Below are 21,389 nucleotides of genomic sequence, written 5' to 3' on the forward strand. Positions count from 1 at the left end.
GTTGCGCTAAATAATACTCTAAATTGTTTTTTTTTTAAACATATTTTCCTGCTAAATCCAAGCACTCAACTTTTCATTCAATTTCCAACACAGTTTAAATGTGTAATGGCTCGGTAAACATCGCGATAAAGTCATTATACTCTTGATTAAAACTGCTGATAACACACGGAAATCCATTATCATGTCAATAGGCTTCAACAGTCTAAACGTCACTTCCCTCGTAATGACGCATAGTAACTTAGTAACTGGTTTTAAACTATCGGAACAATGGCGGACGCCCTTATGAATTATTTCTCCGACGAGCATGAAAGTGTATCCAGAGGAGAAAAACATTATAAATCTGATCATGTTTTGACTTTTATACATTCTGATCATATGACATGTGAAAATGTTCTAGCCAGCATGACGAATAAAAAGTAACGATTTTCGTTGTTTAGAACCAAGCTGCTGGTTTCTAGGCGGACGTGTTATCAGACTATTGAATCCAATTGTAAACGCCATGCAGAATCTGGTGATAAATGTTCAGTGCCTATGGAGTTTAAAAAGTCGTCTTTGCCCTATATATATATATATATAAAGAAACAAATCAATTCGATACAAGGACACGTCAATATTCAGCAATTCAAAGAATTATAGAAGCGATCGAGCCGACATCAGTTTTTCTGGGTTAAATGTGTCAAATGAAAATTAGTGTAAAGGAACGAGAACGGCTCCAAACAAAATTATAACAGGGACAGCTTTTCAAATAACTAAAATGGCCGGGAAAGTTTGACTATACTTTTCATACACTCTACAAAACCATTCAGCTATTATTTCGCTACAAGACCATTGAGTTTTAGATTATTCTACACTAATAATCCAGAAAATGCATTTAATAAAATCGATATTCCCATTTTAAAAAACAAACAATGGTTATGCCTTTTTATATTGAAACGTTTAGATTACAATTTTAGCCACAACAAATACATGAATATATATTAGGCCAATGTGTGTGTGTGTGTGTGTGCGCGCGCACGTGTGTGTGTGTTTGTGTGTATGTGTGTGTGCGTGTCATATTATAATATTTGGCTACTCTATTTCGTCCAGTGCCATTGTCGTCGGTCGTAATCTTATTTTCGCATCCACAAGCGACTCACAATTTTGTATTGTTCCAAATTGCTTGCTAACAAAATGAGCTATAGATGCAATTTGTAAATGGAGACAAGCAAGGCAGTGAAAATGTTTTAGTTAACCCTTGGTCTTTGGATATAGAGGGTTTGTTGAACGACTGGGCCAGATCTAAATGGAATATTTGTCTGCCGTAATATGTGGGTCGCTTTTCACATATTCCACAAATTCGAAGAAATCATTAGATCCAACATAAAATGATGATACAGCATCTTTACTCCATGAATTTATTTTGTATTCACCGATAATATTTAAGCTCCCTTATAGATACGCCTAGCTCATTTTATTGATAAAATCAAGGAAAATTTTAATTCAAAAGAAAATTAAATTTTACAGATAATTTTTAAAAATATATAAGCAGTTTTATACATATACTACTATTTGTTTTGAGCATTCGCTCTCATCATGTATGTATATATTATATATATATATATTATATATATATATATATATATATTATACTAGTAAAAAGCCCGCAATTTCGCGGGGAAAGAACTATTTTCATTCGTTATTGCCAGAATCATTTTCTTGATAACGATTAGATGCACATTTTAATCGATGTGCTTGTCGTCGCTGCCATGCTTTATTCGGCATGATTTTAGTTTATCAGTCAGTAGATATCAATATCAATAAGTCGCAAGTCTTTACCACGCTTTACTTGGGAGTGCTTTGCACGACCTTCAATACTTCACAAATTAAAATGGCGGCCGAGAATCAAAACAATGGTCAAATTAGGACATTTTAAACTTTCACAAATCTATCAAGGTTTGTTCTGTTTTTTAAAACGCCTTGTCTTTGGGATGAAGGATTGATTAAACGCCTGGCCAAGATCTAAATGTGAAAATTCAAATGCGTGAATATGTGGATGTAGCTTTTCAATGTTCCCACAATATTCGAAGAAATGAAATCCGAACGAGCGAAAAATATACAAGTCCCCATAATTGTTATTTTGTTATGTCCCCGTAATAGCTAGACGATCCTTGAAGTTCGCCTAGCCATTTAATAAATATCAAGGCAAAATTTTCAATTCAAAAAAAATTAAATTTAGCAGATATATTTTTAATCGGAAATGTTAAAAGTTTTAAACTCGTAATATATGTGATTCAAGCTAATTATATCAATGAATGCCTACATTTGCTGAGAATTGCTCTCTATCATGTATGTTCTAGTCATATACTACTAACATCATATATTAGAATATTTTATATATGATACCCCCTTTGTGTTTTTTGTTGCTGTCAGAACAATTATAAACTTGTACCCCGCACACAATGACATTTACACGATGAGAAAACTATAACATAACACTGATCACCGCTACAACCCATGACGACTAGGAGTAGGTCACTACAATTTTTGTATGAGATAAGTGTCTGAAAGCATTTAGGATATCTGTTTGCTTAACGATCAAACGATTAAAAAATCGAAATCAAGTACCTTTATCACTGTAAAATTAATTTCTGATGGTACAAATCTCCAGAGATACTTAGGTGAGTAGATACCAATAGACCACAACGCCACACAGCACCTAACACAAGAATTCAAAACGAGTGATATCAGTGCAAGATCTGGTCTAGTGATTAAAAAATGCCTTCTATTTTGGCCACCTTCTGTATTTTATACAGCACAAATACATTTCACGCACGGAGCTCTCTGAGAATAGACCAAAATACTATAGGCTCAAAATGTCCATTGATTGTGTTCTTTGAGTAATGCAAGGAAACTTTTTTTTTATAAATCAAACTATTGTAGTGTCTCCCTCAAGACCCCCAAATCAAAACCAAAAGAAAAGAAAGAACCCCATTCACGGAAAATTCTTTGGTCAAAGCGATTTCCAATTGCGACAACAACAAAAATTCTCTTGATTTGACTTTGGCATCGAATCCAAGGGAAGACTGGAATACCCCAAGTGGCAGCCGCAGTGCAGCGCTGCGAAGTGATCTACAGCTAGCTGACTTGCTCACGGAACTACAGCTCAGCGGGAAGTCAAACTGAGAACTTTTAGGGCATGGAGCAAAGACCAAACAGCTATGGTACGGTAAACGACACGCTAGTAACTTTTTGATTGAAACTGAACTTGGTTTAAATACCAGATGATAACTAATTGTAAGTTTTAAAAATCAATCTCATGATGAATCTAAGTTGTTCCCAAGGTATTTTTAAAATAATCAATGTCTATTATGTTTTAAAATCAATTTCATCAATAATAATAATAATAATAATAATAATAATAATAATAATAATAAATAATAATAATAATAATAATAATAATATATAGATATAATATGATAATATATAATAATATAATAATAATATGATGATGATGATGTGATGATATAATAATAATAATAATAATAAATAATAATAATAATAATAATAATAATAATAATATATATGAATGAATATGATGATAAGATATATAATAATAATAAATAACAATATATAATAATAATAATAATTAATAATAATAATAATAATAATAATGAATATAGATATAATAATAATAATAATATAATGATAATAATAATATAATAATAATAATAATAATAATAATAATAATAATATAATAATAATAATAATAATAATAATAATTATAGTAAATATAATAATAATACAATAATAATAATATATAATAATAATAATAATAATAATAATAATAATAATATAATAATAATAATAATAATAATAATTTATTACTCATAGAGGCAACGTTTAATAGGTTACAGCAAAATATTGAAAGTGTTTATTTTGCACAAAGACGAAAATATGAACCAAACATGCCTACTCTCTCTCTCTCTCACACACACACACACACACGCGCGCGCGCGTGCGCGCACAAACGCACGCCCCCCCCCCCCCTCCACACACACACACACAGATGCACACACACACACACACTCACACACACACACACACGCGCGCGCGTACGTGAGGCTTCAATAAGTTATCCAAAAAGAATACCATCACAAATGCAATAAATATACTAGAAAACTAATCGAGGTTTAAATCTATACATTTTTTACCGTTACTGAAAATAAATTATTTTCTGATTGTTGGTTTTCATAGATCCAGGACCCCACTATCACTGTATCAGAAGACAGCCCAGTACCTTGTAATGTCGTTACGTACTGACGTCTTCCAAAAGACAACTCCAAAAATTAAATATCCCAACGTATGACACAAACTCGTTCTAAGCGTATGTCTTCATATAGAAATGGGTTGGCGAGGAAATCGAATCATCCAAGAAATAACTCGATTTCCACGCCAATCCTTTTCTTCTTACAGAGACGCGGCTTCCAAAAAGTTTATGTCACAAACTGGAATATTTTGTTTTTGGGGTTGTATTTTTTATATCGTCATTACATAGAGACCTAAGAAATGATTTGCAATAGAGTCAAAGCAGTGATGTTCTTAAATATCATACCAAGAAGAAAATGATACAGCGTAAACTTGTATTTAAATGGCGTTAGAAAACAGAGGACTGGCTACACCTACAAGACAAGGAATTGAATGAATTCCTCCTATTTGAAGACAATATGTCTTGGAGTAGTAGTAGTAGTAGTAGTAGTAGTAGTAGTAGTAGTAGTAGTAGTAGTAGTAGTAGTAGTAGTAGTAGTAGTAGTAGCAGTGGTAGTAGTAGTAGCGCAAGGCTGCACCTCCAAATTCATTTCGTCAACCCAGCTTCGAAAGTCTTCCTCCGCCCTAAGGACTGTTTCATAGTCACCTTCAAGTTCATCTTGGAGTAAAACTACTAAGAACAAACATGTGAAAGTAACACAAACAAGTGGTGTCCAATGTATACGGGTGATAAGGAAATCTGCAGAAACAATATGGGGTGCACACATAGAGGCTCCGAAGTAAGGGTATTTTGGCCATGTCAGACCAGTTTTGGAAAACAGAATAAATACATGGAGATCATGCTCTACGACGCATTAATATAGAGAAAATGTTAAAAGATCCGAAATCAAGTCAATGGGATTACATCGGGTTCCATGAAGACAACAACAATGAGCAGAATGGAAAGTCACATAGGAATCGTGCGAATACCTAAATCTAAGAGACAAGAAGATGCTCATCCATTATTCAAAGGTCAATACAATGGAACAACAACTCCTCTACTAGAGAGCTCTTAGACAAATCTACAAAGAGTCAATCGACAAAATTTCAATAACAATAGCACAAAAGCTGGACAATCAATAAAAATCCAACATAGACCAGATTAGAACAGAAAACAGGAAAAAGAAAACAGCCTTGGTCAGATTAGAACAAAAGCAATGAAAAACCTACATATCAATGTCCACGGTGGGAACATAATAATATATGATATTGGTATCTCTTGTTGCGGCTGTGTGGTCTAGTGGTATGACACTCGCTTTCAGATCAGAAAGTCCTGAGTTCGAGCCTCGCTCGGCGGATAGTTGAGTCCTTGGAAAAGGCTCTTTATTCACATTCTCTCACCGGACTCAGATGTAAAACGAGTACCTGGCCGTTAACAGCGTTGTCTCTGTCGGAAAAAAAACTGTAATATCGCCTACAGGCGTCATGTCTCGTTCTAGATGTTACATGTTGCTGTTGGTCAGGGACCCCTTGTAAAGCGCTTAGAGCACATTAAGTGGATATTGCTCTATATAAAAAGATCAAAGCTCAAGTATTTAGCCTACATTATAGTTTCAGCAGTTCATTGCATCATCAGGGCAGAATGAAATCACAAAATGGTTTCCTGTAAATATTTTTGTTAAGTTCTAGATGTTCATGTAAGTGTGTATGTGTGTATCAATTCCAGCATGTCCTTGAATTCACCGGATGGCAACTTTTAATGTTCTGTTCGAAGAGTCATTTTGACATCAGTGTTCAGCTCATCTTTGAGATTCTTAGGCTTATAAAATAGATTTGACATCTGTTAGCTAAACCACTTTTCAGTTGTAGGTATTTTCTTCTTTTAGCTGTGTTTTTGTTGTAGCAAGGAGTGTCATCTCTTCTGATTTGTAGTACGGCTATGAAGTCTGAGGTACAACACTCGCCTTCGAGTCCCGCTCTGAGAGGCGCATAATGGTGACCTTGGAAAAGGCTCTTTACTCAATTCTCTCACTGTACTCAGGTGTAAAATGTGTACCTGGCCGTTAACAGCGTTGTCTCTGTCGGAAATAATTGTATGGTCCATTCCTAGTCTGGTGCGCAGGAAATATCGCAACGAATTTTGACGATAGTGTTTGACCAAACAGTTTTTTCATAATGCCGAATTCCTTTGATCTTTCCATCGTTTTTAACAAAATGTGTTTCAAACTTTAAAATGTTTACAGTAATGGGGTGTTGATTCTTTTTCTCGTGGGGAAAATATTCACGACAAAGTTGCATTCAGTGGCGTTGCTAAGCAAATAATTTTGGGTTGTTTCAAATAGTGTAAAATAAATATCATTTAAATAGTACTTAACAGTGATGAAAAAAAGCTTACAGCGTTTATAATTTATCTCTTCCTTGGTGGACAACGGACGACACAAGCAGCCCGTTAGGTGATTATGTGTTTGTTTGTTTTGGACGAATACATTGATGTAAAAAAAAACACTGGGGGGGGGGGGGGTCCTCCGAATTTTACGCCCGTCTTTGATTGGAAGAGGAGAAATGTCTTTCACAAAAGAGATAATTTCCGACCAACTGTCCCACAAGACATATCACTGGTCACCCATTGAGCACGGTACATGTTTGCCATTCTTGAAATAATATGTTCACTGGGGGGGGGGGGGGTCTCTGAATGAACTAAAGTGAAACATCACTGTAGTTTACTTCAGACTACTTTATAAATATATGTATATATTATCCAAATCCTCATCTTTGCTCAAGTAACAACAGTACAATTCTTGTCAAGCCTAATGTATATTATACAATTGACAAACAATCATTTTTCTTCTCGGTCCCTGGGTACTGGAATTCTCTACCTAATCATGCCAGGCAAACTGACAATGACAATATTGACACCGAATCTAAACTGGAAAATCATATTTTTACTCTGTGATTCTTGTGTGGTTTCCCCAAATTGTATTTAATTTAGAATAGTCTAGTGCTTTGTAGTTGATGATTAAAGGATGAAGAGGAACACGAAATAACATTATTCTATCTCACACACACACACACACACACACACACACACAAAGAGAGAGAGAGAGAGAGAGAGAGAGAGAGAGAGAGAGAGAGAGAGAGACGGGACTGGCGCCTTGTAAAGCGCCTTGAGCTTGTACAGACGAGGAAAGGCGATATAATATAAGTGTAATTTATTACTATTTAAATAAAATGCCATCACTCTGAAATCAGAAGACCATTACACAAGGGTTGTAACCAGACCACCGGAAGTGTGGTTTTACACTTCCCATGACACATTGAACCAATTTTTTTAACATCACACTTCCGTTCCCTATTGGAGCGCCCGTTGTGCGCAGGAACCAAAAAGGCAATGAGACGATCAGAAGAAAACACACCCTATCAAAACTCCAAGCACTAAACGTTGTTGATGGTCGTACCCAGCGTCACATCGTGTGGGGGGTGTTATTAGAGTTTCAAAGTGTCATAAAGTTTATTGGAAAAGGCAGAATGTCTGAGTTTTGACAAAAGACCACTTGAGTACTTAGTTAAAAATTTGAGTGTATATTATCAGGTTGGGATCTTAAAATGATGCAAAGTCTGGATACCATATTTATTTCGCTTTATCGCCGATGCTATCAATCAGATTACCTTTAACCTATAGCTACATAATATTAAAGAAGAGGGAAAGTTAAATTTTGCGAATTTCTGAATAGAATGTTCGAAAAGAGGAAATTATGGATGTTTAGTGTGTATCAACTGTTGGAAAGCGATAAAAGTTATTTAATTTTTATATTTCCGAAGAAAAAAAAATAAAAAAAGAAGAAAAGAAGAAAAGAGAAAATAGAAGAAGAAAAGAAGAAGAAAAAGAAGAAGAAGAAGAGAAGAAGAAGAAGAAGAAGAAGAGAAGAAGAAGAGAAGAAGAAGAAGAAGAAGAAAGAAGAAGAAGAAGAGAAGAAGAAGAAGAAGAAGAAGAAGAAGAAGAAGAGAAGAAGAAGAAGAAGAAAGAAGAAGAAGAAGAAGAAGAAGAAGAAGAAGAAGAAGAAGAAGAAGAGAAGAAGAAGAAGAAAGAAGAAGAAGAAGAGAAGAAGAAGAAGAAGAAGAAGAAGAAGAAGAAGAAGAGAAGAGAAGAAGAAGAAGAAGAAGAAGAAGAAGAAAAGAAAAAGAAGAAGAAGAAGAAGAAGAAGAAGAAGAAGAAGAAGAAGAAGAAGAAGAAGAAGAAGAAGAAGAAGAAGAAGAAGAAGAAGAAAAAGAAGAAGAATTCATTTGCCGTCAGAAAAGGGGGAGGAGAAATTATTGAAATCCCATTTCTGAGTTTCAAAATATTAAATAGAGACCTATAATCCACCAGCAAAAGAGTTAGACGTGTCAGAACAGCCTCAAAATTAAATCATTGGGGATACAACACTTCACCAAACTGCTCCTTTTGCAAGTGTATCAGGCAAAGCAGGGACCACTTTATCACACAATGCCGAAATACAGCACCACTTGGAAGGTGTGAGATGATTCACAAGGCTGATTGAGACTTCCATTGACTGGTTAAATAACTGCAAAGTATAGATGCAATGTGAAAAAACGTCACCATTTTGCGGTAAATTTACTTCAAACGTCCATTTGGATAGTCCAGGCATCCGTACTGTAAATGAGAAACATTTTGTATTTTGTATTCTACAGAACTAAAAAAGGCAGAGGACAAATTTCCCTCCGCATTGCACTCAAGTCGACCGTGGGCGATTTCGTCCGCATCACTCCCAAGTTATTAAATTTCGTCATTTTTTAATCTTAAGCTATGACGTTTTTATTTCTAAAATGGAGATAGAGGTACTCCATAACCAATAGAGAATGAGATTAGCGTCCCTTGATTGGACGTCACCCATAGTCTGTGACGTCACCGGCGGAAAAGTTATTAGAGAGAGAATGTCATGTTGGTTGTGCGCATGCGTCTCTCGTCCTCGCAGACTATGGGTGACGTCCAATCAAGGGACGCTACTCTTCCGCTAATCTCATTCCCTATAGCGCCGCGCCACTGGATATAAAGACAAAGAAAGAAGTGGGTGAAAAAGGAAATTGATATTGAAAGGGATATTATAGGAAAAGTTTTAAGGGGAGAATGAGTATAGATATTATATAGGTTGAGCATAAAGGGTAAAAAAAAAACACGAAAAGTGGAAATAATTTAGTATGATGGAACAATTTAGGGAGTTTTATAATGATCTTACCTCCTCATGAGATGCATATGTAGTAGAGGGGAGACACAGCATTAGAACAATGAAAGTAATTTCGCATAGAAATCGATTGATCATCTTGTTGCTGCGTCAATAATAACTGATGATGTGGTCTCCGCCGGTTCTTTATTTTAAGATTGCCTCCGGCCTTAATTTCTGAAATGAAATATGAAAATGGTATTGTCTGAGGATATTGGAGGGAAACTAATAATCAGTGAAGCTACGCGTGTAAATTTCAATTTTAGATTAATCCCACAAATCAGAAATGGGCATACATAGGAGCCTCTTTGTGTCTATATAAATAGTTCTATAACTAAAGTGATACCATAAACGTAATATAAATATAGTAATGTGAAACTATTTGACAAAAACTTGATACTGCAATAGTCCGTTTCAGGATTCATATCCAAGCTTGGAGCTGTTTATCTTTAAAACGGATTGTTATAATATTGCAGTTACATTTTGTATGACGATCACATCATATACCCATGACCAAGGATTTGATATCCATGAATGAAAGATTTTTTCTTCTTAAAATCGCATCGTAATGTTTTTCACTGTCGTAAGTTTATGTTTCAAAATCTATTGCTTTAAATGATCCAAATAACGACAATTAACCAATGGATTTTTGACCAATCAAAACCATGGAATTCTTGAGACACCTTCACGCGTCCTCGGGCAAACATGGTTGTTTGTAAACAGTAACGTGTATGAAATTGACCTCTCTGATCATCGTTATTGTTTTTATAGATAGTATGCGCTTGGCTAAGAAGCTCATAACATTGCCATCCGGAAGTATAACGGACCAACACACAAAACTGTGTGTAACCATGAACGTTCATAGTCAGGTTAATACAGTTCAGTGAGCATTACTCATAAACGCGGATGGCAAAAAACAATAACAAAGACCTAATTAACGTCATCTTTGAACTATCTAGAGAGCAGTATAATTAGGTGCCCCAAACGTAAACAATAACAAGTTGCTAGTGAGTTTCGTTTAGAGACCGGAAAAATTTACGCACAATATAGGTCTCCCAATTTTGTAGTTTGAGTTGTAGGCAATACACTTTCAGTATTGAAAATATGTTTACATAAATTAACAGTTGCAGAAATAATAAAAAAGACTAAATTATTCTGAAAATCAGGCTCCGATAATTCCGTTTTGTTCACCAGCGCAATAATTTGCTCTGGTCTAAAAATAGATAAAACTGTAACTTTTTATAATTTTACCTTTTGTTCCCATAAAATATCCTATCTAGACATTATTTGATGCATGATCGAGTATTTTAGAATATAGTGTTCTTTTGCCACCTACAGCCAAATTTAAAGGTTATTTTTTTTCTATAATTTACATTGGAACTTGAGCTGTCAAGACAGGAACATGTGGTTTGCCATGTGCTTCTAGACCTTTGTTTACGTTTGGGGCACCTAATTATACTGCTCTATACCACCAAATGGGTGACAAGTTATCACGCGATCTTCTCGTTCCGATTATAAACGTTTAAGTTTACACATAATTTTCTGTGTTGGTTCTATTGATCAAGCGGTAGAGCAGTGTATATTATACTTATACACATACCTTCAATAATAAAACACATGAATGGTCGCTATGATTAACAATCACTGCCGTTGTTTACATTATGACGCTGTCCGAGAGGCGTGGTTATCTAGGTATCTATAGATAGTATGCGCTTGGCGAAGAAGCTCATAACATTGCCATCCGGAAGTATAACGGACCAACACACAAAACGGTGTGTATCCATGAACGTTTATAGTCTGGTTAATACAGTTCAGTGAGCATTACTCTTAAAAGTGGATGGCAAAAAACAATAACAAAGACCTGAGTGACGTCATCTTCGAACTATCTATAGAAGGCCCAAAGTTGATGTCACTTAGCTTTTTTTATTATTTTTAGACAGACTGTTAGTGATTAACTCTCACTAAATTATAGATAGTATGCACTTGGCTCAGAAGCTCACAACATTGCCATCCGGAAGTATAACGGACCAACACACAAAACTATGTGTAACCATGAACGTTCATAGTCTGGTTGATACAGTTTAGTGAGAATTATTCATAAACGCGGATGGCAAAAATAATAACAAAGACCAGAGTGACGTTCTCTTCGTTCTATCTATATCAATTAGACTATAGATGTTGTGCGCTTAGCTAAGAAACTCACAACATTGCCAACATTGAAACATAACAGACCAACACACAAAACTATGTATAACCTTGAACGTTGATCGTCTGGTCAATACAGTCCAGTGAGAATTACTCATAAACAAGGATGGCAAAAAACAATAACAAATACCTGAATGACGTCAACTTCGTTCTATCTATAAACGTTAAAAGTTACACAGCTTTGTGTGTATTTTGCCTAAACTCATAGCACCAATGCGCCACTAAAAACTGTGAAGGTTATGAATGTAATATTTGTAATTCATTATTTTTGTCACGTTCTGAAAGAGTGTGTTAACGTGCCATTGATGCTATGCTTTTAAGTAAAATACTCAAAACATCCACAAGATGAAATATACCAACACACAAAACGATGTGTAACCCAAGACAATTTTTTTTTAAACATCGATGTGGCCAAAATGTTTTAATGAGTATCTTGGTCAAGTCAGTTAACATCATCTCGATCATGTGTTTATTTGTAATACATATAATGACTTTAATAGGCTTCATCAGTCGTGTCGACACTTCCCTCGTAATGACGCATAGTAACTGGTTCTAAACTATCGGAACAATGATGGACGCCCTTATGAAATACTTCTTCGACGAGCATAAAAGTGTATCCAGAGGAGAAGAACATTATAAATCTGACCGTGTTTTGAATTTTATATATTCTGATCACATGACAGATGAAAAAGTTCTAGGCAGCATGGAGAATAAAAAGTGCGGATTTTCTTTGATTAGAACCAAGCTGCTCGTTGTGGGCGGACGTGACATCAGAGTCTCCAATCCAATTTGGCACGGTTCTTTGCAGCTTCTAACTTCAGTCTCATTAAGTTCTCTCTAACAGGATGTAATAGGCTTTGAAGGTAACCCACACCGTCAATACTCAAATACCCTGTTTACTTACTTGTCATTGCATACGGATGGGGCTCCTAATTTTCTTGACTCGATATTATCATTTTAGTCTCGGATGTAACCTTAAACATTTATAGTCTGATTGATGTATTTTAGTGAGAACTAGTTACTCAACTCACTGTCTCAAAACGAAGAGCCGAGTGAAGTCAACTTCGTTTATTCGATAGATAGGATGAAGTTGACGTCACTCGAGTCTTTTTTCTTTTCTTTTTTTTTTTTTTTACTATCCGCGTTTATGAGTAATTCTCACTAAACTGTATTAACCAGACTATAAACGTTGAAGGTCACACATAGTTTTGTGTTATATTTCTGTTATATTTCAATGTTGGCAATGTTGTGAGCTTTTTAGCCAAGCGCGTACTATCGATACATATGACATCACATTTTGTTCACTGGTTACTAAAAAGATGTGTAAGTTTGAACAAAGAGTGACAGAGTTTCTCCTGAGTTTTTATATATGGTGACAATAGGGAATGAGATTAGCGGAAGAGTAGCGTCCCTTGATTGGACGTCACCTATAGTCTGTGACGTCACCGGCGGAAAAGTTATTAGAGAGAGAACGTCATGTTGGTTGTGCGCATGCGTCTCTCGTCCTCGCTTCCGCGACTTTGCAATCGGAGTAGCGTTACCAAGTTTCAATGGAATTCGTTGGCTAGTTTCAAAAATACAGGTCAAAACGCGCGCGTTTGGATTTTGAAACGAACTATAGGAATCTCTATATCTAATCTCTACACACAACGCTCGTGGGGCTTTGTCATTCCGTAAACCCTCAACACTTTGGTTGACTTTCCATGAGTACGGAAACACGTACAAGTGACGTCACTCTTTCTTGGACCCGTCTGTGACCGTAGCCATCGTTGACTTATAGCCTGAGAACCGGAGCCATCGAAAACTTATAGCCATTAGAACCCACTAGGACTTATAGTTTGACGTCATCTTGTAAGTTTTTGCACCGTCTATTGAGTTGTCAGTAGTGTTCAATGAAACAAGTGGTTCCATTGGTTGAACTACTGAATGCAACTCACGATTTGTTTTCTTTTTTAGCCAAAGACTTGTCTTTTGACGTCATTTTTTGGTCAGTGTCAGGCTATAAGTTAATGATGTCTACGCTGTGACTCACTTCGACAAGCGAATATTCATATATAAATTCTTATCTTATTACATCATAGAATACTATGATTGGTTTGTATTAGGATTTAGAATGTTACTAACATTATATATTACCTCTACAGTCCATTTTGTGTTTGTCTGATCGTAGCCATCGTGAAGTTATAGCCTGACACTGAAACCCAAAAAGACTGGCATTTTGACGTCATTATTTGGTTTTTGCACCGCCTAGTGAGTTGTCGTTAGTAGAGCTCATGGAAACAAGTGGTCCCATTGGTTGAACTATTGAATACAACTCACGATTTGTTTTCTTTTGTGGCAAAAGACTGGCATTTTGACGTCATTTTTTGGTCAGTATAAGCGTAGCCATCGTTATGTTATAGCCTGATACTGAAATCCAAAAGGACTGGCAGTTTGACGTCATTATTTGGTTTTTGCACCGCCTAGTGAGTTGTCGTTAGTAGAGCTCATGGAAACAAGTTATTTCATTGGCTGAACTATTGAATACAACTCACGATTTGTTTTCTTTTGTGGCAAAAGACTGGCATTTTGACGTCATTTTTTGGTCAGTATCAGGCCATAACTTTACGAAGGCCACGGTGACAGGCTATTTGTCTACGGTCTGACTCGGTGATACCTATGATAATTAGTTTTGACAATTTCAACCGGGGTTGGGGTTTATGGAATTATACTCAGATGTCATCCCGCCTCAAAAGTGAGTTTTCATTCGATTTAGTAAATTTTGTCGTACTTCAGGTTGATATGAGCTGAGTTTCTATCTCAGTGATGATGTTTAATAATAATAATAATAATAATAATAATAATAATAATAATAATAATAATAATAATAATAATAATGATAATAATAATAATAATAATAAGAATAGGGATAACAATTTTTGGAAAAATAATGAGAGTAATAATAATAATTTAGTTAATTTATATTTTTCGTCCAATCCTCTATACAATAAAGCTCTAGGCTCGAAGGCTACTACTGCAAATAACTGAAATGAATTATATCTATTAGTTGCAGTACTACTGCGAATAACAATTACTAACGCTGTCTACTATTCGCAGTTCTACTTCGAATAGAGGAAATCATTATTTGCAGTTCTACTGACAATAGAGGAAATCACCTATCGCAGTACTACGGCCTTACACAATATCCAATTCTTGACAACTTCAATGTTTTTTTTTTATGGAGTAGACCAGACAATTAACACTCGCTGCTTTAGCTTTGAATCGCCCCTGGAGACAAATTTCCCCTATGGGATGAATAAAGGGAATTTTATTTTATTTATTTATTTCTATAAAGCTCCGTGTCATCGGCGTAATGTGATGATTAGTATTATGCTGTCTGTTGACACCAGCTAAAGGTTGAGTAAGCAGAAGGCATAAAAGGGGGTCAGGGACGGATCCTTGAGGTACCGCAAAATTCAAAAGAAGAAGGGCGAATAGTATCAGTCAAACTAAATTAATCCTTATAAAACGTTAAGTTAGTTTGTTGTTTTTTAATCACATTAGAATGGTCATATTTTCACGATAGTTTCTCGTCAAGAGAACCTCAAAACAATAATATGCGATAAAGAAAAGCAGCAAAGAGCGTTATATGGCGAAGAAGACATCATCAAATATCGCGATGAAATACCATGCCTTCATTTACCATTTTGAAAGAACCCAACCACGTAACGTGGTAAAGGTACCGTTTCATCATCAAATATACAAAAGAGTTCATTAGACAAACTGACAACGCATGCCTTTGACAACTCGTATTAATATGATAACATTATTATGACAAAATTCTAAAAACTAAACCAAAAAATGTTTGATTGAATTTCACAACAATATATTGTTTGTTTGATTTTGTTTTATCTTGTCTGTTTTGTTTCGTTTTTCTGATTTTTAGAGAGAAAAAAAACAACTTTGAACAGGCATCCAGCATTAGAATTGACCACAATGCTAGAACTGGATTGCTACATTATTATCAAACAGAAATTATTCCTCATTCATAGATTGGCTTGAAAAACATTTAAAAAATAATCATCATCATCATCATCATCATCAAGTGCCAGGCCTCTTGCAGACATCGGCGATCATGTCCTCCAACCATATCTGTCCTCAGATCTTCTCAATAGCTCGATTCCTGATCCTTCTCCACCAATCCATCTGTTCAGATTGTCAATGTAATCTATCCTCTGTCTTCCTCTTCTTTTCTTCCCAGCAACTTTACCCGTAAGTACAATCATTTCAATACCGTTTTTTCTGTAAATATGTCCAAGAAATTTTAACAAAAAGAAATAATACTTTTCTTTAAATTCTTTACTATGATTTTGAGCTGCGACCAAATAATTCACCAAGATCAAATTTTTATTGCCGTGGCGTTTCCCTCTTGTTTCCATGATGTCGATGAGAAACTAATTTGGTACGGCCATTTGTCCGGTAGACCGTGTGCCAAAAGGAAAGCTATTTAATAGGGAATGAGATGCATGCGCACAACCAACATGACGTTCTCTCTCTAATAACTTTTCCGCCGGTGACGTCACAGACTATGGGTGAAGTCCAATCAAGGGACGCTACTCTTCCGCTAATCTCATTTCCTATAGGAGTAGGAGCATCGTAAATCGCTAGTGTTGCATTTCCTCAAAGCCACTATCCTATTCCTAATTGGCTGATTAGCATAATTGGAATCCCTGAGAGATTAAATGACAGGATGCACTTGGCTTGTATTGGTAGATTCGGTACGAATAATCAATGAAATGTTCATATCATACTTTTCAAGTCAATGTAGGTAGAATACCTAAATTTGGTCCACGAGGACCGGATATCATGGCATGTTTTCGATTATAATTGTCGTTAGTTAAAAAAAAAAAAAGTTGATATTAATATGACGATTAGGACGATGGTGACGATGATAATAATAATAATAATAATAATAATAATAATAATAATAATAATAATAATAATAATAATAATAATAATAATTAATAATAATGATGATGATGATTATAATAATAATAATAATAATAATAATAATAATAATAATAATAATAATAATAATAATAATAATAATAATAATAATAATAATGATAATAATGATTATAATAATGATAATAATGATAATAATAATAATAATAATAATAATAATAATAATAATAATAATAATAATAATAATAATAATAATAATAATAATAATAATAATAATAATAATAATAATAGTAATAATAATTGTAATAACAATAATAATAATAATAATAATAATAATAATAATAATAATAATAATAATAATAATAATAATAATAGTAATAATAATAGTAATAATGATAATAATAATAATAATAATAATAATAATAATAATAATAATAATAATAATAATAATAATAATAATAATAATAATAATAGTAGTAGTAGTATTTTTTATAAAATATAAATTAATTAATTAATTATTATTATTATTAATAATAATAATAATAATAATAATAATAATAATAATAATAATAATAATAATAATAATTTTTTAATATAAATAAATAAATTCATTAATAATAATAATAATAATAATAATAATAATAATAATAATAATAATAATAATAATAATAATAATAATAATAATAATAACAATAATAATAATAGTAGTAGTAGTAGTAGTAGTAGTAGTAGTAGTAGTAGTAGTAGTAGTAGTAGTAGTAGTAGTAGTAGTAGTAGTATTTTAATATAAATAAATAAATTAATATTAATGATGATAATAATAATAATAATAATAATAATAATAATAATAATAATAATAATAATAATAATGATGATGATAATAATAATAATAATAATAATAATAATAATAATAATAATAATAATAATAATAATAATAATAATAATAATAATAATAATAATAATAATAATAATAATAATGATAATAATAATAATAATAATAATAATAATAATAATAATAATAATAATAATAGGGATAACAATTTTTGGAAAAATAATGAGAGTAATAATAATAATTTAGTTAATTTATATTTTGCGCCCAATCCTCTATACAATAAAGCTCTAGGCTCGAAGGCTACTACCGCAAATAACTGAAATGAATTATATCTATTAGTTGCAGTACTACTGCGAATAACAATTACTAACGCTGTCTACTATTCGCAGTTCTACTTCGAATAGAGGAAATCATTATTTGCAGTTCTACTGACAATAGAGGAAATCACCTATCGCAGTACTACGGCCTTACACAATATCCAATTCTTGACAACTTCAATGTTTTGTTTTTTTTATGGAGTAGACCCGACAATTAACACTCGCTGCTTTAGCTTTGAATCGCCCCTGGAGACTAGTGCGGGGCGGTCCTTGGCAAGCTTAAGGACCACGGTCCTACGGTCCTTGGGAAATGAAGACCGCAAGGACCGGTCTCTAGACCGGTCCGTTCATTCTTGAACCGTTAAAGACCGCTACACGATGAAAACCGTGGCCTACAGGAGTAAAACACACGGAGTAGTCACACTCATTTCAAATTGTAACCTAATTAGAGAAGATGGGTGATGCCTTCTTTATTTGCTCACCGTACTTCATTGTTACTTCGATAATTTAATAAAATTTGAAATTTATCCCCATTAACGGAGATAATGGCATCGCCCAAGGCGTTGATCGAGTTGTTCGTGGCGTTGATACACACACGCAACTCCTCACCCCCCCCCCCCCTCCCCCCCCCCCACACACACACACATTAGAGGGCATCGAGCATTGAAGAGTAAGAGAGAGACGTGAAGTTATAATAAGAGGGGGTGGATGAGGTGATAAGAGGGGTCGATGGTGACTTTTCGCCAGATCTAACAAACTCAGCTACCCATTCATTGCTGAGTAGACAGGGATTCAGAAAAAAATCGACTGCACCCGGGATCGATCTCTGGCCCTTTGCGTATAAAGAGAGTGCTCTATCAACTGAGCTATCGGGGTCCCCAAATATTCTATTGGACCTTTTAAAAATACAGACGTTATAACTAGTGCGGGGCGGTCCTTGGCAAGCTTAAGGACCACGGTCCTACGGTCCTTGGGAAATGAAGACCGCAAGGACCGGTCTCTAGACCGGTCCGTTCATTCTTGAACCGTTAAAGACCGCTACACGATGAAAACCGTGGCCTACAGGAGTAAAACACACGGAGTAGTCACACTCATTTCAAATTGTAACCTAATTAGAGAGAGGGGTGATGCCTTCTTTATTTGCTCACCGTACTTCATTGTTACTTCGATAATTTAATAAAATTTGAAATTTATCCCCATTAACGGAGATAATGGCATCGCCCAAGGCGTTGATCGAGTTGTTCGTGGCGTTGATACACACACGCAACTCCTACCCCCCCCCCCTCCCCCCCCCCCCCCCACACACACACACATTAGAGGGCAGCGAGCATTGAAGAGTAAGAGAGAGACGTGAAGTTATAATAAGAGGGGGTGGATGAGGTGATAAGAGGGGTCGATGGTGACTTTTCGCCAGATCTAACAAACTCAGCTACCCATTCATTGCTGAGTAGACAGGGATTCAGAAAAAAATCGACTGCACCCGGGATCGATCTCTGGCCCTTTGCGTATAAAGAGAGTGCTCTATCAACTGAGCTATCGGGGTCCCCAAATATTCTATTGGACCTTTTAAAAATACAGACGTTATAACTGGTTTTTTTGGGCGGAAGAAACTAATGAAACTCATATTACTTGATTAGTTAAAACACCAAACGAAATTTTAATATTATTGTATTATTTTAAATGACAACAATGCGATAGAAAGGAGTGGCGACAAGAGATGGACAAAAGAAAACAAAAAAATCAGACTTGCAACTTGCTAGGTTCGACACACACACACACACACACACACACACACACACACACACACATCTTTAGTAGTCACATACATTTCAAACAATAACCCATTAGAGAAGAGGGGTCATGCCTTCATCATAGATCATTGTCATTGCGATCATTATGGTGTAGTAAATTTTGAAATTTACCCCGTATAATGGAATCGTCCAAGGCGTGCGCCTCCTGTTCCCCCATCTCACACACGAAAGGGCGGTTTGCGGAGTGGAGGGAGGTGGTCGTCTGCCTCTATGGTCGTCTGTGTCGTTTAGTGTATGGCAAAGGGGGGTGGGTGCGATTAATTAAGTGGGATGGGTGGTGATTGGTGGAAGATAGGCAAAGGACCGAGGCAACGAATCGCTGGGGAAGTAGTATGGCGCGAGACCGTTGAAAGGTGATAAGAAGTGAGGACCGCCGGCGGTCTTCCTCTTTGGGACTGGACCACGGTTCACAGCTAAAAGACCGTGGGACCGGTCCTCGGTCCGGTCCTCAGCGCGGCACTAATAAAAGGGGGTCAGGGACGGATCCTTGAGGTACCGCAAAATTCAAAAGAAGAAGGGCGAATAGTATCAGTCAAACTAAATTAATGGCGAGCGGTCAGTCAACTAAGATCAAAACCAGTCTTACACAGTTCATGTTAATTCGTCAAAAGTTAAAAGTTATAAACAGGCGTTTTAAAAATATAGAGTGGTCAATAGCGTCTTATGTGCGGCTATGTGGTCTAGTGGTATGACACTCGCTTTCGGATCGGAAGGTCCTGGGTTCGAGCCTCGCTCGACGCATAGTTGAGTCCTTGGAAAAGACTCTTTACTCACATTGTCTCACCGTACTCAGGTGTAAAATGAGTACCTGGCCGTTAACAGCGTTGTCTTTGTCCGAAAAATTGTAATATCGCCTAACAGGCGTCATGTCTCGTCCTACATGTTAAATGTTGCTGTTGACCAGGGACCCCTTGTAAAGCACTTTGAGCACGTTAAGTGGATATTGCGCTATATAAAAGCTCAATATTTTTATTTTTTTTTTATGCTGGGCTGGGATCAAGATGGAGAGAATGGAAATGTTACCCTCATCAGTCACAAAGAGAAGATGGTTCTGGATCTTCAGCAAGGCTTCTCTGCATTATCATACTGCTATTATGTGCGGCTATGTGGTCTTTTTATATGACACTCGCTTTCGGATCGGAAGGTCCTGGGTTCGAGCCTTGCTCGACGCATAGTTGAGTCCTTGGAAAAGACTCTTTACTCACATTCTCTCACCGTACTCGGGTGTAAAATGAGTACCTGGCCGTTAACAGCGCTGTCTGTGTCCGAAAAAAATTGTAATATCGCCTAACAGGCGTCGTGAGAGAATGTGAGTAAAGAGGCAGGATACTCCAGATGGTCACAAGTAAAAGCGTTGGGATTGGGTCACGGTTACAGGTTAAGGGTGGTGAATGCTTTTTAATTGGTATGACCTGTTTCTCGATCGCTGGTGGAAACTCACAGATTTAAATCGCATTGGCAAAAGGATCAAAAACTGTCGAAGTAATTTGAATCGAAACTAGTTTTTGTCGATTGTTCGTTACTTTGCTTTGAAAATTATTGATGTTGCATATATATATTTTTTTTAATAAAATAAAATGATGGTACCTACATTCTTGATGGTCTGTAGTTCGTCTTTAATATCTCAATATTGCTCCGAAGTTTGGCATTATTTGTTCCACAAGTTGAATAATAGGCTTAGAATAATTGGCTTATCTCCCATTATTGTACCTGATTATTATACAAACTTTATCCCGGCAAAGTGGAAAGCTTGTCCGAAATTATAAACACATAATGCAAAGCGAATTAGTAATTAAGACATAATCAAACATTAACCACCATATTATCATCAATCTAT

General features: G+C 35.4%; 1 protein-coding gene across 1 annotated transcript in view; it reads right to left on the minus strand.

The window, feature by feature from the left end:
* LOC144971443 (uncharacterized) overlaps positions 1 to 21,389 on the minus strand; it is a 140,250-nt gene that overhangs the window by 108,096 nt on the left and 10,765 nt on the right. The window contains exon 2 of the mRNA XM_078912358.1: positions 9,459 to 9,620. Coding sequence (XP_078768484.1) covers positions 9,459 to 9,542 — 84 coding nt within the window. The 5' untranslated portion in view covers positions 9,543 to 9,620. The remainder of the gene's footprint in view (positions 1 to 9,458; positions 9,621 to 21,389) is intronic.

This window comes from Berghia stephanieae, chromosome 4, assembly GCF_034508935.2.
Source record: "Berghia stephanieae isolate SIO BIC M18660-M18661 chromosome 4, UCSD_Bste_1.3, whole genome shotgun sequence".
NCBI classification, from domain to species: domain Eukaryota; kingdom Metazoa; phylum Mollusca; class Gastropoda; order Nudibranchia; family Aeolidiidae; genus Berghia; species Berghia stephanieae.